The sequence below is a fragment of the Saimiri boliviensis genome, chromosome 9 (genome assembly GCF_048565385.1).
Source record: "Saimiri boliviensis isolate mSaiBol1 chromosome 9, mSaiBol1.pri, whole genome shotgun sequence".
In the NCBI taxonomy this organism is placed as follows: domain Eukaryota; kingdom Metazoa; phylum Chordata; class Mammalia; order Primates; family Cebidae; genus Saimiri; species Saimiri boliviensis.
In genome coordinates this window covers 8,575,626-8,592,316 of record NC_133457.1, presented here as the reverse complement: position 1 = coordinate 8,592,316, position 16,691 = coordinate 8,575,626, and the positions used below count along the sequence as shown (strand labels likewise).

The 16,691-nt window shown below is 40.1% G+C and overlaps 1 protein-coding gene and 1 long non-coding RNA gene across 4 annotated transcripts in view; one reads left to right on the top strand and one right to left on the bottom strand.

The window, feature by feature from the left end:
• LOC141585572 (uncharacterized) overlaps positions 1–16,691 on the top strand; it is a 77,061-nt gene that overhangs the window by 27,961 nt on the left and 32,409 nt on the right. The gene's annotated exons all lie outside the window — the stretch shown is intronic.
• NEK11 (NIMA related kinase 11) overlaps positions 899–16,691 on the bottom strand; it is a 292,126-nt gene continuing 276,333 nt past the window's right edge. For 2 of the 3 annotated variants that reach the window (XM_010335819.3, XM_039480351.2), the window contains exon 16: positions 899–3,051. In XM_010335819.3, the coding sequence (XP_010334121.2) occupies positions 2,784–3,051 (268 nt within the window). In that variant the 3' untranslated portion in view covers positions 899–2,783. The remainder of the gene's footprint in view (positions 3,052–16,691) is intronic. The other variant, XM_039480352.2, reaches the window with a different exon arrangement.

Below are 16,691 nucleotides of genomic sequence, written 5' to 3'. Positions count from 1 at the left end.
GGGCATCGTTAGCTTTGGGAAGAGGCAGAGTGAAGATCTGTGCAGCCCCCAATACCTCTCCAAAGTGTAAGGGAGTTGTGGGATCTCAGGAGAGTGATGTTCATAACCCTTGAGCACTAGAAAAACTGTGGGTTCACCTGGGTGGTTCCTTTGGTTGCTGGGCAGAGATAGAAGTGAAGCCACAGAGCTTAGAGCATTAGGGTACAGTGGCTATGCTCTTTGTTCTTAAAATAAGCCCATTAAGCTCTCTAAAGTTTTTCACACTGACTCCCCTATCACTCCACCCCAATCACTACTTGTTTATATTAACTGTGAAGCATTTGAAGTCTTTGGACCCTTCTTTGAAGTCCTCATACCTTCTTCTATGATGTGAGATGACTTAAGCCCCAACTAAGAGCAGCCAAACCACTGTTCCAAGAAAAGGGAGAGAAGAGAGACAACAGAAAGAAAGATCTTGAACAATGGTTCTGTATGGTGCCAGTGGCATTGACACCACCCGGAAATGTGTTAGAAATGCACATTCTGAGGCTCCACCCTGACCTCTTGAATCAGAAATGCTGGTGATGGAATCCACCAATCTGTGCTTCAGCAAGCACTCCAGGTGATTCTAATGCATGCTTAAACGTGAGACTCATTGGTCTAAAAAAGTGCATCACGCAGGGAGCACAGCACTGCTGGTAACAGGTCAGTGAGATAAAGAACCTCTCTTAGTTTCCTCAGTCATCAGCAGGAGGCAGAATAGTGAATAACAGTACTGTGGGCATCAAATTCATCCCAATAGTTTTGAAATAATAGATATGTTGCAGCCCCTTATCGTTCTAGAGAAGGGAGTGGGGTGGGTCTAGGCTGTGACAAAGATGATCTCCTTGACCAAACTTTAGATAGGCTCTTTTGAGCCCTCTTTTTTTTTTTTTTTTTTTTTTTTTTTTTAATGAGGCCTCATTCTTGAGTCTGTCTTCAGCCTGCCAAATCCATTTTTAGCAAGAATTCTGGTAAGGTCAGTTTAGTAAGAATCCCCCACATTTGATAGCTGATCACCCTCAGTATCTGATCAAATTCCTCATCACCTGCCCTCAATCTCTGATCACCCTGGTCTGCCTTCAGCGGGAATCTTAAGTCAGTTTAGCAGGACTCCCCCTGCTATGGTTTGAATATTTGACCCTTCCAAAACTTATGTTGAAATTTGATCCCCAGTGTGGTGATGTTGGGCAGGGCGGGGCTCGTGGAAAGTGTTTGGGTTATAGGGGAGGACCCTCATAAATAGCTTGGTACTGTTCTGGAGTAGTGAGTTCCTGCTGTCTAGGCTGGATTATTTCTTGTGGGGATGGGTTATTTCCCCGAAGAGCAGGTGTTATAATGCCAGGACGCCCCTCAGGTTTCCCGTCTTCGTATTTGTCCACTCTCCTTCGTTGCCGTGTTGTGGAGCATGACCGCTTTTGCCAGAAGCTGGGGCCATGCTCTTGAACTTCTCAGCCTACAAAAACATGAGCTAAATGAACTTATTGTCTTTATAAATTACTCAGTCTCTGGTATTCTCTTATAGCAACACTAACAGATGAAGACAACCCCCAACCCCTAAATACTCTTCTTAGATATTTTCCATCCACCAAGCTCCATCCTGCTCCTTGGCTATTAATCTCTAGTTTTCTTTGCTTCAGCAAAGAAACTTCAGAGTCAAGCCCAGTGCCTCTCCTGTATTGCACTATTGTTCATACCTATCAAAACAGTCCTGATTACAGTCTTTTTGCCATTCAGTAAGTGTCAGAATAATTTTTTTCATAAACAGTATTTTTAAATGTGTCTGTGTTTAAAAAGCTTCACAAGCAAATCTAATGAAAATTCTGATAGACAGTGGTTATGATTATGGATTGCGGAATGAGACAGACCTGGGTTGGAATGCCAACTCTGCTTCTTGCAGTCAAGTGACTAAGAAAATTACTCAACCTGATCATCTCTCTCTTTCTCTATCTTTTTCTCTTTCTTTTGCTCTCCCTCTCTCTCTCTTGAGTTGATAAAAAGATCCAATGACAGCCTTTAAACTACTAAGCATGGTACTGACACATAACAGGCACCAAATGAGCCAAATATTACCAGGTCTAAGTAATAATTATCAAAAGATAGATATGTTACATTTAATAAGAAAGTTTTACATAAGGAAAAGATAAAATAGGTGATTTATTTTGTAACTATGAAAACTACGTTTATTTTGAATACAAATCTTCAATTATCTGTGGATGAGTTTGAAATAAATCATGGAAGAGAATCACTTTTTGGATTTTTAATCCAAGTCCTTATGTGTGTATGAAATAGATATCTTGCTTGTTAGTCACAGGAGGGCAAAAGTGGATGAAAAACAAGTCAGCTAAGACAGGCATGTCTGGCTTCTGGGCTGCAGCTCAGCATGTTGTAGGCTAGGGTCCAGTGACCTTCACTGGCAGGCTGCCCACAGTCCATGAGACCCTAGGCAGTCAGGCACTGAGCTGTGTCCTCCAACTAAAAATGATAAAGAGCACATGGCTTCTTCCCAGTCCTCATCAGGGTGACTCAATCATGCTGGAAGCCCTAAGGGTGCACCTGAGAGAAATGCTTTTCAGGGAGCCAAACTTGATGTGTAAGCTTATCTCAGGGTATAGTCCAAGTAACACTTAGGACTGCAAGTATAGGCAGCTATGCTTACTGCTCTCTAAAGAAGACTTCTGACGAGAAATTAAAAGTCAAGATGTGAGCTCTGCCTTTGTATCCATTTCCCATAACAGAGTTCAGCTTGTATGTTAAATGCATTTTCACAGAAATTTGTCCACTTGAACTTCTGCTTCTTTTTGACAGTTGCCTAGAGATGGTTCTGGAGAGTAGGTTTTTTTTCCCATTGTGATCAGCAACTGCTCTTCAAAGTAGAGGAGCTGGTCCACTTCAAAGCAGTCGCTGGCTCGAGGCACCACTTTTTCCAAACACTCCCGGATCTCTGCTTCACTAGCATTCTGATGCCTTGCTCTCTTGAGGTAATTATAGACCTCTTCAAATACTTCTGCCCCCAGCTTCTGCGTGGCTGACCTGCCAAAAAAGTTACAAGAGTATGAAGAGTTACACATTAAGATCACTTGCAAGAAAATGTGCTTTTAAATCATTGATTTTACAAATAACATTGTCATTCTAGGATTTAGAAAAAAAGGGGAAGAATAAGACACAATGTCTCCACCCTAAACATTTAACAATATTCAACAAATAATGCTTCAACGTCTATTATGTGCCAGGTACCCTTCAAAGAACTGTTAATATAGCAGTAAACAAGGCAAAGTCCTGCCTCTGTGTGTGTGTGTGTGTGTGTGTGTGTGTGTGTGTGTGTGTAAAATACACGTATATAAAGGTGTTCATATAAACTACACACACACACACACACACAAACACACGATAAGATATCAGATGGTTCTAAATGCAGTGAAGAAAAAGCAGGGTGAGGCAGGCAGGAAAATCCTTCTGAGGAAATATCATTTGAGCAAGAGCTCTCAGGAAGTAAGACAAATACTAGGGGCAAGATAATTTGGGCCCTAAGGCTAAAACAAACTGAAAAAATAACAAGAAAGCTATTGTGGTTGGAATTAGTAGAACAAGGGGAACAGGATGGTGGGATATGAAATCCAGAAATAGTTAATAATAACAACATAATAGGAGGAGGAGGAAAATGAGGGGAGAAGAATTTTATTTGCCACTTGCCAGGCTCCTTTCTACCCACTTTGCCCTTACAATCACACTTAATCTTTGCAACAGCTTTACAAAGGAGGCAATTTTTTAAATCTCTATTTTACAGATGAAGACACTGACGCTTAAAGGGGTAAAGTCATTTAGCCAAGTTTCTACCCAGGCCAACATTCCTTTTTAACGCACTTCCAGTTTTTGTCCATATGTCAATACAGTCTGTACGTTATAATCATATTGCCATTGACTACTTTCCTCTATCTCCAGAAAGCGTCACAAAGTAAAGACCTATGGGCAAAATCTGGCCCATGACACATTTTGTTTGTCAATACTATGTTCCTTTGTTTTATTACTTTTAAATGTTTTAATGTGAATGTCTTTATGTGGGGCCTACAAGCACTCTCTACTCTGCATTTTCTGACTGTCTTTGACTAACCTCCCCTATCTTGTATCATCTTGTATGAGAACCAGGCTGCTTCTCATAGTTCTTCTACCTGCTTAACTCAAGGGCATTCAAGTTGGTGGATTTTGTTTTGCGGTTTTTCATTGTTGTCATTTTTTTAATGGCTCCATATTGTTCCACTGAATTTATGTGCCAATATTTACTCCATTATGTCTTCACCAAACAATTAGATTTTTTCACTCCTTTTCATGATTATATAGTGTGAATATCTCATCTTTAGATACTAGGCCTTTTCATTTTAGGGAATATTTTAGAGGACTATTTCATTTTAGGGATTTTTCTGACAACAGATATTTAGAAGTTGGGCTAATTACATGTGTGTATTCCCTCTAAAAATTATATGTGCACTTATGCTCTTCACTTTTCTCTGAAGGACAGAGAAAAGAGTAACTATATGTTGTGTTTGATTAAATGATAAAAATGTTCTGGGAATGAGATTATTAGGTCAAAGAGTATAAATATTTGTGTGACTTTAACTTTGAATAAATATTTTTTTTCTTCATTTCAATGGATTTGGTAAAAAGAAAAACCAAGATGCGTATTTTTTTCACAATTTTTAAAGCATTAATCCTTAACAGTAATGATAGTATTGTTGATAATAACATTGGAGACATTAGTCACAGACTCTTTCATTCATTTTATAAGCTTTTTTGTTCAGTGTTATTCAACCTTGTAATCTCTAAATCATAGGATATGGTGTATGTATTGTGGCATATAAAGAGATGAGTAGGTAATTCTTCTGGCTCTGGCTTAAAGGCTAGTAATGATAATGTAAGACATAAATTTTTAATTTTTTTAAATTTTTTTTTGAGATGGAGTTTCGCTCTTGTTACCCAGGCTGGAGTGAAATGGCGCGATCTCGGCTCACCGCAACCTCCGCCTCCTGGGTTCAGGCAATTCTCCTGCCTCAGCCTCCTGAGTAGCTGGGATTACAGGCACACGCCACCATGTCCAGATAATTTTTTGTATTTTTAGTAGAGACGGGGTTTCACCATGTTGACCAGGATGGTCTCAATCTCTTGACCTCGTGATCTACCCGCCTTGGCCTCCCAAAGTGCTGGGATTACAGGCTTGAGCCACCGCGCCTGGCCCCATACATTTTTAATTTTAACTAACATTTCTATAGCACTTTAGAGCTTGCAAAATGCTTTTGCATTCATTATTTCAAGTGCTCCTTGTGAACTAGGCAATTCATTGAACATTTGTCTTCATTTTACAGATAAGAATAGGTAGATTTTCAGTAGTCTTTCACAAGCTCACACAATTAGCGTGGTAAAATTTGGATTCAGATACTGATCTTAAAACACCAGATGCTGGAGAAACCAGCAGCCCTAGGGTCCACATCATCCAGCTTGAATAGGTTTCCCACCTTCTGTCATGAGATTATCAGGACAGATTCCAGCATGCCTGACATCACTAGTTACCTCAGTCACCCATGGAAATCCCAGTGTTTTCTTCTGCTGACATCACCAAACCCTGATTATTTCCTTTACACATTCATTACTTCAGTGACTAGCTGACTCTCTTCCACCTCATAGTCTGTTATCATTGTTGACTTCCATATCTTGCTGTCTCTGGTTTTGAACTGCCTCATATTCAGCCATCATTTCTCTTACCCTACCTGAGTTGCCCATTCCCATGATCATTTCAATTGACCTCTTCAGTGCCAATGACTACGTGACCTCTAAAATTGATTTCAAGCCTCCTACTCTCTAACCACCCCCTCTATGCACCCCCACCATACTTACCAGCTAGTCTTCCACTTCGTGGTGCCCTTCATTCCTTCGACTCTACCCCCATGATAATAATTACTAACTTCCTTTGTAATCTCATATACTCACTCCCACCTCACAGTTAAATTTCATGGCCTGTCATCATAACCATTATCTTCCAAATAACTTAGACTTCTCCACCCCTTTTCCCTTTGTTTGGCAAAGACCTAATGATTAAACTCAGTCATACCTACTCCATGTCTGTACCCAAATGACCCATATTTATGGAGAAAAGCATCCAAATATACCAACAAGTCTCTCATTTAAGTTGATAATCTTGATTCAGAATGTCACTCAGCACTGCCCAATCATCTTACCATGGTTTTATTTTCCTCCCTAAATGACTATTTCAAATGTTTGCCTTTATTCTTTCAAAAAATATTTTATTTTTTGATTTTAAAATTTTATTGTGTATATTTGAGGTTTATAACATGTTTTGGGATACATATAGATAATAAAATGGTTACTGTCATGAAGCAGATTAACATATCAATGACTTCACATAGTTACTTTTTTGTGATAAGAACAGCTAAAATCTACTTTTATTTTTTTGAGATCGAGTTTTGCTCTTATTGCTCAGGCTGGAGTGCAATGGCATGATCATGGGTCACTGCAACCTCTGCCTCCCAGGTTCAAGCGATTCTTCTGCCTCAGCCTCCTGAGTAGCTGGGATTACAGGCATGCACCACCACGCCTGGCTAATTCTGTACTTTTAGTAGAGATGGGGTTTCTCCATGTTAGGCTGGTCTCAAACTCCCGACCTCAGGTGATCCGCCTGTCTCAGCCTCCCAAAGTGCTGGGATTACAGATGTGAGCCACCAAGCCCGGCCTAAAATTTACTTATTTAACAAAAATTTCCAATACAATTTTATTAATTTTTTGTCCTCATATTGCACGTTAAATCTCCAGACTTGTCCATCCTATCTATCTACTGTTTTGTATCCTTTGACCTACATTCCCTCATTTTCTCTCCCCTGCCCACCCGTCCTGAGGTAACCATTGTTTCATTCTTTATCTCTGTTTACTTGAGTTTTTTTTTTTTTAAATATTCCATATATAAGTGAGGTCATACAATATTTTTCTTCCTATGGCTGGCTTTTTTTCACTTGGCATAATGTCCTTGAGGCCTATCCATGTTGTGGCAAATGACAGGATCTCCTTTTATAAGGCTGAATAATATCCCATTGTATATGTATGCCACAGTTTTTTTTTTAATCCACTTCTCCATTGATAGACATTTAGGTTGTTTCCATATCTTGGCTATTGTGAACAATGTTGATATGAACATGGGAGATATCTTTACGAGGTGGTACTTTCTTCTCTTTTGGGTATATACCCCGAAGAGGAATTGCTGGGTTGTATGGTAGTTATATTTTTAATTTCTTTAGGAATCTCTATATTGTTTTCCATAGGGGCTGTACCAGTCTCCCATACCCCCAGCAGTATATTAGGGTTTTCTTTTCTCCACACCCACACCAATACTTGTTATTTCTTCTTTGTAATAATAGACATTTTTAGGGGTGTGAGCTGATATTTCATAGGTTTTAATTTGCATTTTCCTGATGATTAGTGACATTTAGCACCTTTTCATGTATCTGTTGGCCATTTTTATGTCATCTTTGGAGAGAGATCTGTTCAGGCCCTCTGCCCATTTTAAAAACTGGGTTATTTGGTTTCTTGCTGTTAAGTTGTAAGAGTTTTTATGAATTTTGGATATTAACCACTTATTAGATATGTGGTTTGCAAATGTATTTTCCCAGTCTGTAGGTTGTCTTTTCCTTTGTTAATTGTTTCCTTTGCTGTATAGAATCTTTTTAGTTTTATGTACTCCCATCAATTATTTTTGCTAAAGATCAGAATAAAAATAAATTGGGAATACAAAACATAGAAAAAATTAATCAAACCAAGAGTTAGTTATTTGAAAAACAAAACACAATTGACAAAGCCCTAGCTAGACTATGAAATATGAGAACACTCAAATAATAAATCAAATCAGAAATAAAAGTGGAGACATTACAACAGATGCATCAGAAATATAAAAGGATTATAAGGGACTGATATAATTTGGATATTTGTCCCTGCTCAAATCTCATGTTGAATTGTAATCCCCAGTGTTGGAGGTGGGGCCTGGTGGGAGGTGTTTGGGTCTTGGGAGCTGTTCCTTCATGGCTTGGCGCTGTCTTTGTGATAGGGAATGAGTTCTCACAAGACCTAGTTGGTCTAATGTGTGGCACCTCTCCCCTCCCCACTTTCTCTCACTTGCTTTTGCCATGTTACATGCCATCTCCCACTTAACCTTCTGAGATGAGTAAAAAGCTCCCTGAGGCCTTCCCAGAGGCCAAGCAGATGTTGGTGCTATGCTTGTATAGGCTGGAAAACCATAAGCCACTTAAATCTCTTTCTTTATAAATTACCCAGTCTGTGGTGTTTCTTTATAGCAAAGCAAGGATAGCTTAACATAGAAAATTGATACCAAGGGGAGGGGGCATTGCTATAAAGATACCTGAAAATGTGGAAACAGCTTTGGAACCTGGGTAATGGGCAGAAGTTGGAAGAATTCAGAAGGCTCAGAAGAAGACAGGAAAATGAGGAAAGGTTTAGAACTTCTTAGAGACTGGTTAAATGGTGTGACCAAAATGCTGACAGTGATATGGACAGTGAAGTCCAGGCTGACAAGGTGTCAGATGTAAATGAGGAACTTATTGGGAACTGGAGCAAAGGTCACAGGTGTTATGCATTAGCAAAGAGCTTAGCTGCATTCTGTCCATGTCCTAGGGATCTGTGGAAGTTTGAACTTCAAAGTGATGATTTAGGGTATCTAGTGAAAGAAATTTCTAAGCAGCAGAGTCTTCAAGATGTGGCCTGGCTGCTTCTAACAACCTATGCTCAGATATTGGAGCAAAGAAATGACAAATTTGAGATTTATACTTAAAAGGGAAGGAGAGCATAGAAGTTTGGAATTTGGCAGCCTAGCCATGTGACAGAGAAATAAAAAGTTGTTTTTGTTTTTGTTTTTCTGGGGGGAGAGAAATTAAAGCAGGCTATGGAGCAACCACTTTCCAGGGATGTTGGATAACTAAAAGTGGGTCCAGTGTAAATATCCAGGCAGTGAGGAAGAGGCCTCAAAGGCATTTCAATGATATTTATGGAAGCCCCTCCCATTACAGGCCCAGAGGCTTAGGAGGGAAGAATGGGTTCATGAGCCAGGCTCATGGACCCATTCCCCTGCATAGCCTTGGGACATTGCTCCTCACATCTGAGCAGCTCTGATTTCAGCCTTGGTTCAAAGAGGCTCAGCTCAGGCCAGAGCTCCAGAGGGTGCAAGCCATAAGCTCTGGCAGCTTCTACATGGTATTAAGCCTGAAGGTGCACATAATGCAAGAGTGAAACGGACTTGGAAGCATCTGCCTAAGTTTCAGAGGATGTATGCAAAAGCCTGGGTGTTCAGCCCTCACAGGCTACTAGGGCAGTGTGGAAGAAAAAGGTAGGATTTGGCCCCCACTCCCCAACCCCACAGAGTCTCCAATGGGGAACTGCTGAGTGGAGCTGTGGGCAGGGAGCCACTGCCTTCTAGACCACAGACTGGTAGATCCATAGGCAGCTTGCACCCTGCCCCTGGTAAAGCCACAGGTATTAAATTCCAACCTGGAAGAGCATGTGTGAGAGCTGAATCCTGCAAAGCCACAAAGATAGGGCTGATCAAGACCTTTGGAACCCACCCCTTGCACCAATGGGCCCTGGTTGTGGGACATGGAGTCCAAGGAGTTTATTTTGTAGCTTTAAAAATTAATGACTTCCCTGCTGGATTTTGGGCTTGCTGGGTCCCTGTAGCTCCTTTCTTTTGGCTGATTTCTCCCTTCTGGAATAGTAATGTTTACCCCATACCTGTACTTCCATTGTATCTTGAATGTAAACACCTTATTTTGGTTTCAGAGGCTCATAGGTGGAAGGAACTCATCTCTAGATGAGGCTTTGGACTTGGAACTTGGGGCTTTTAAGTGATAGCAAAATGAGTTGAAACTTTTAAGGAGACTATTGGGAATATAGTATTGTAGTTTTATTTTTATATTTATGTATTTTTTACTGTGCTTTAGGTTCTGGGATACATGTGCAGATCATGCAGGATTGTTGCATAGGTACATATATGGAAAGGCAGTTTGCTGCCTCCATTCCCTATATCTGGCATTTCTCCATATGTTATCCCTCCCCAACCTCCCCTATCCCCACCCACCCCTGGCAACAGACCCCAGTGTGTGATGCTCCCCTCTCTGTGTCCATGTGTTCTCATTGTTCAGTACCGCCCTATGAGTGACAACATGCGGTGTTTGATTTTGTTCTTGTGTCAGTTTGCTGAGAATGATGGGTTTGCAGATTCATCCATGTCCCTACAAAGAACATGAACTCATCATTTTTTATGGCTGCATAGTATTCCATGGTGTATATGTGCCACATTTTCTTTGTCCAGTCTTTCATTGATGGGCATTTGGGTTGGTTCCAGGTCTTTGCTATTGTAAAGAGTGCCACAGTGAACATATGTGTGCATGTGTCTTTATAATAGAACAATTTATAATATGTTGGATATATACCCAGTAATGGTATTGCTGGGTCAAATGGAATTTATATTTCTAGATCCTTGAGGAATAGCCACACTGTCTTCCACAATGGTTGAACTAATTTACACTCTACCAACAGTGTAAAAGTGTTCCTATTTCTCCACATCCTCTCCCGTATCTGTTGTCTCCAGATTTCTTAAGGATCACCATTCTAACTGGTGTGAGGTGGTATTTCAATGTGGTTTTGATTTGCATTTCTCTAATGACCAGTGATGATGAACACTTTTTCATATGTTTGTTAGCCTCATATACATGTCTTTTGAAAAGTGTCTGTTCATATCCTTTGCCCAAATTTGAATGGGTTTGTTTCTTGTAAATCTGTTGTAGTTCGTTGTAAATTCTGGATATTAGCCCTTTGACAGATGGGTAGATTGCAAACATTTTTTCCCATTCTATTGGTTGCTGGTTCACTCTAATGATTTTTTTGTTGTACAGAAGCTCTTATGTGTAATTAGATCCCATTTGTCTATTTTGGCTTTTGTTGCCATTGCTTTTAGTGTTTTAGTTATGAAGTCCTTGCCTATGCCTATGTCCTGAATGGTTTAGCCTAAGTTTTCTTCTAGGGTTTTTATGGTGGTAGGTCTTATGTTTAAATCTTTCATCCATTTGGAGTTAATTTTACTGTAAGGTGTAAGGAAAGGTTCTAGTTTCTGCTTTCTGCACATGGCTAGCCAGTTTTCCCAATACCATATATTAAGCAGGGATTCTTTTCCCTGTTGCTTGTTTTTCTCAGGTTTGTCAAAGATTAGATGGTTGTAGATGTGTGGCATTGGTTCTGAGGCCTCTGTTCTGTTCCATTGGTCTGTATCTCTGTTTTGGTACCAGTACCATGCTGTTTTGATTAATTTAGCCTTGTAGTATAGTTTGAAGTCAGGGAGCCTGATGCCTCCAGCTTTGTTCTTTTTGCTTAGGATTGTCTTGGCCACCTGGGGTCTTGATTTGGCTCTCTGTTTGTCTGTTATTGGTGTATAGGAAGGCTTGTGATTTCTGCACATTGATTTTGTATCCTGAGACTTCGCTGAAGTTGCTTATCAGTTTAAGGAGATTTTCGGCTGAGACGATGGGGTCTTCTAAATATACATCATGTCCTCTGCAAATAGAGACAATTTGACTTCCTCCTTTCCTAACTGGATACTCTTCTATTTCTTTTTCTTGCCTGGTTACTCTGGCTAGAACTTCCAATATTATATCAAATAGGAATGGTGAGAGAGGGCACCCTTGTCTAGTGCCAGATTTCAAAGGGAATGCTTCCAGTTTTTGCCCATTCATTATGATATTGGCTATGGGTTTGTTGTAAATAGGTTTTGTTATTTTGTGATATGTTCCATCAGTACCTCGTTTATTGAGGGCTTTTTTTTTTTTTTAGCATAAAGAGCTGTTGAATTTTGTCGAAGGCCTTCTCTGCATCTATTGAGATAATCCTGTGGTTTTTGTCTTTGGTTCTGTTCACGTGGTGGATTACGTTTATAGAGTTGCATATGTTGAACCAGGCTTGCATCCTGGGATAAAGCCTACTTGATTGGGATGTGTAATCTTTTTGATGTGCTGTTACATTTGGTTTACTAGGATTCTATTGAAGATTTTTGCGTCTATGTTCATCATGGATATTGGTTTGAAGTTTTTTTAGTTGACTCTCTGCTAGGTTTTCATATCAGGATAATGTTGGTTTTATAAAATGAGTTAGGAAGGATTCCCTTTTTTTGTATTGTTTGGAATAGATTCAGAAGTAGTAGTACCAGCATTCTTTGTATCTGGTAGAATTTGGCTGTGAACTCATCTGGATCTGGACTTTTTTTGGTTGGTAGGCTATTAATTGCTGCCTCAACTTCAGCCCTTGTTATTGGTCTATTCAGGGTTTCAACTTCTTCCTGGTTTAGGCTTGGGAGGGTACAAGTGTCCAGGAATTTATCCATTTATTCTGTATTTATTGGTTTATGTGCATAGAGTTGTTTGTAATAATCTCTAATGGTAGTTTGTATTTCTATGGAATCGGTGGTGATATCCCCTTTATCGTTTTTTATTGCATCTATTTGATTCTTCTCTCTTTTCTTTTTTATTATTCTAGCTAGAGGTCTATTTTGTTGATCTTTTGAAAAAACCAGCTCCTGGATTTACTGATTTTTTTGAAAAGTTTTTTGTGTCTCTATCTCCTTCAATTCTGCTCTGAGTTTAGTTATTTCTTGTCTTCTGCTGGCTTTTGAGTTTTTTTGATGTTGCTCCTCTAGCTCTTTCAATTTTGATGATAGGGTGTTGATTTTAGATCTTTCCTTGTTTCTCATGTGGGCATTTATTACTATAAATTTCCCTCTCGATGCTGCCTTAAATGTTTCCCAGAGATTCTGGTACATTGTGTATTCATTCTCATTGGTTTCAAATAGCATCTTTATTTCTGCCTTCATTTCATTGTTTATCCAGTCAACATTCAGTTTCCATGACGTTGTGCAGTTTTGAGTTAGTTTCTTAATGCTGAGTTCTAGTTTGATTGCACTGTGGTATGAGAGACTGTAATGATTTCTGTTCTTTTCCATTTGCTGAGAAGTGATTTACTTCCAATTATGTGGTTGATTTTAGACTAAGTGTGATGTGGTGCTGAGAAGAATTTCTGTGGATTTGGAGTGGAGAGTTCTGTAGATGTCTATTAGGTTTGCTTGGTCCAGATCTGCATCCAAGTCCTGGATATCCTTGTTAATTTTCTGTTTCATTGATCTGTCTAATTGACAGTGGAGTGTTAAAGTCTCCCATGGTTATTATGTGGGAGTCTAAGTCTCTTTGTAGGTCATTAAGAACTTGCTTTTTGTATCTCGGTGCTCCTGTATTGGGTGCATGTAGATTAGGATTAGTTAGCTCTTCTTGTTGCATTGATCCTTTTACCATTATGTAATGCCCTTCTTAGTCTCTTTTGATCTTTGTTGGTTTAAAGTCCATTTTATCAAGACTAGGATTGCAATCCCTGCTTTTTTGTTGCTCTCCATTTGCTTGGTAAATCCTTCTCCATCCCTTTATTTTGAGTCTATGTGTGTCACTGCACATGAGATGGGTTTCCTGAATACAGCACACCAATGAGTCTTGACGTTTTATCCAGTTTGCCAGTCTGTGTCTTTTGACTGGGGCATTTAGGCCATTTACAATTAACATTAATATTGTTATGTGTGAATTTGATCCTGCCATTTTGATACTGGTTGGTTGTTTTCCCATTGGTTTGCACAGTTTCTTCATTGCACTGTTGATCTTTAACATTTGGTTCATTTTTGTAGTGGCTGGTACTGGTTGTTCCTTTCCATATTTAGTGCTTCCTTCAGGAGCTCTTGTAAGGCAGGCCTGGTGGCAATGAAATCTCTGAGCAATTGCTTGTCCATAAAGGATTTTATTTCTCCTTCACTTGTGAAGTTTAGTTTGGCTGGATATGAAGTTCTGGGTTGAATGTTCTTTTCTTTAAGGATGTTGAATAATTACCCCACTCTCTTCTGGCTTGTAGAGTTTCTGCCAAGAGATCCACTGTGAGTCTGATGGGCTTCCCTTTGTGGGTAACCCAGCCTTTCTCTCTGGCTGCCCTTAGCATTTTTTCCTTCATTTCGCCCCTGGTGAATCTGCCTTGGAGTTGCCCTTCTTGAGGAGTATCTCTGTTGTGTTCTCTGTATTTCCTGGATTTGAATGTTGGCCTGCCTTGCTAGGTTGGGAAAGTTCTCCTGGATAATATCCTTAAGAGTGTTTTCCAGCTTGGATTCATTCTCCCTGTCACATTCAGGTATACCAATCAAACATATATTAGGGAGGCTTTGTTCATTTCCTTTCACTCTTTTTTTCTCTAATCTTGCCTTCTCATTTTATTTCACTGAGTTGATCTTCAGTCTCTTATATCTTTTCTTCTGCTTGATTGATTGGGCTATTGAAACTTGTGTATGCTTTGTGAAGTTCTCATGCTGTGTTTTTCAGCTCCATCAAGTCGTTCATGTTCTTCTCTAAGTTGGTTATTCTGGTTAGCATTTTGTCTAACACTTTTTCAAAGTTTTTAGTTTCTTTGCATTAGGTTAGAACATAGTCCTTTAGCTCAGAGAAGTTTGTTATTACCCACATTCTGAAGCCTGCTTCTGTCAATTTGGGAGATTCATTCCCCATCCGGTTTTGTTCCCTTGCTGGTGAGGAGCTGTGATCCCTTGGTGGAGGTGAGGTGTTCTGGTCTTTGATGGTTTCATCCTTTTTGTGCTGGTTTCTTCCTATATTTTTGGATTTATCTAGCTTTGATCTCAGGGCGCTGCTTGGGGTGGCAGCATTTCCTTTGTCTGTCTGCAGAGGTGCTACTGGGCTGCCATGGATTCAGTGGAGCTGCTGCATATATTTCCTGTGTCTTTTGCTTATACTGGAAGATTAGACCCACCTCTGCAGTGGTGGCTACCCTTCCTCCCACTGAGCTCGATTGTTCTGGGTTGAGCTTGAAGTGCAGCAGCTTGAGCTGGCTGTAAAACTCTTATGCAAGAGGGCTTCGGTTTGCTGGGCTTTGTCGGGGAGGGACCTGCCTAGCTATTTCTCCTGATTCCCTGCTTTTAGTTCTCCTTCTTTCTGGGAGGGCGTGGGTAGCTCTTTTTAGTCATTAGCCAGTGTGTCTACTTTGTTCTTTGCCAACAGTCCATGGCATCAGCTGGGTTTGCTGCCCGGCTCTGTTCAGGTTACTTGCAGCTGCTTTTCAGCCCAGCAAAGATCTTCTGTTCTGTGAGTTTCAGAGGGCTTGGGTGAAGTGCTGTATCTGAACCAGAATCCCAGAGTGGGAGAGCCCTTGATCCTTCTATCAGTTGTACTCCACCCTACCTCAGTTTGTCCTCTTTGGGTTACTCCCTCTGTCCAACCAGTCCCATTAAAATGAACCTGGTACCTCATTTGGAAATGCGGAGATCACTCAGCTTCTGTGTCTCGCTGGGAACTGCATTCTGGAGCTGCTTCTAATCGGCCATCTTGAAACTTTTACAATATGATTGTATTTTTCAGTGTGAGAAGAGCATGAAATCTGGAGGAGGCCAGGGGCAGAATGATACAGTTTTGATATTTGTGCCCATCCCAATCTCATGTTGAATTGTAATCCCTAATGATGGAAGTGGAGCCTGGTGGGAGGTGTTTGGGTCACCAGGGCCATTCCCTTAAGGCTTGGTGCTGTCCTCACAATAGTGAGTATGTTCTCATTAGATCTAGTTATTCTAAAGTGTGGCATCTCCCCCACCCCAACCAACTGTCTTTTGCTCCTGCTTTTACCATGTGACCTGCCTACTCCCACCTCTGCCATGAGTGAAAGATCTCTGAGGCCTCCCCAGAAACTGAGCAGATTCTGGTACCATGCTTGTACAGCCTGCAGAATCATGAGCTAATTGAACTACTTTTTTTTTTTTTTAAATAGAAATGCAAGAATAGTCTTATACAGGGACTATTATGAAAAAATTATATGCCAACAAATTGGATAATCTAAAGGAAATGAATAAATTCCTAGAAAAATATGACCTACAATGATTGAATCTGGAATAAATATAAATCTGGAAGAGATAAATAACAAATAGACTGAAGATTGAAATTAAAATCCTCACTAGAAATGAAAGCCCAGGATCAGATGGCTTCAGTGCTGAATTCTACCAAACATTGGGAATTATTACCAATACTTTTCTTTTTCTTTTTGATATGGAATCTGACTCACTTTGTTGCCCAGGCTGGAGTACAGTGGCACAATCTCAGTTCACTGCAACCTCCCCCTCCCAGGTTAAAGTGATTACCCTGCCTCAACCTCCTGAGGTACTGGGATTACAGATGTATGCCACCATACCTCCTGATTTTTTGCGTTTTTAGTAGAGACAGCTTTCATTATATTGGCCAGGCTGGTCTTGAACTCCTGACCTCAAGTGATCCACTCACCTCAGCGTGCCAAAGTACTGGGATTACAGGTATGAGCTACTGTGCCTGGCCTCTTATTTCCAATACTTATTAAGCTCTTTCAAAAAATAGAGCTAAATGGAATACTTCCAAATGTATTTTATAAGGCTAGCATCACCATGATACCTGAGCCAGACAAAGACACTGCAAGAAAAGAAAACTACAGGCCAATATCTCTGATGAACATTGATGAAAAGATCCTCAAAAAAAATTAGGAAACCAAATTCAACAACACATCAAAAA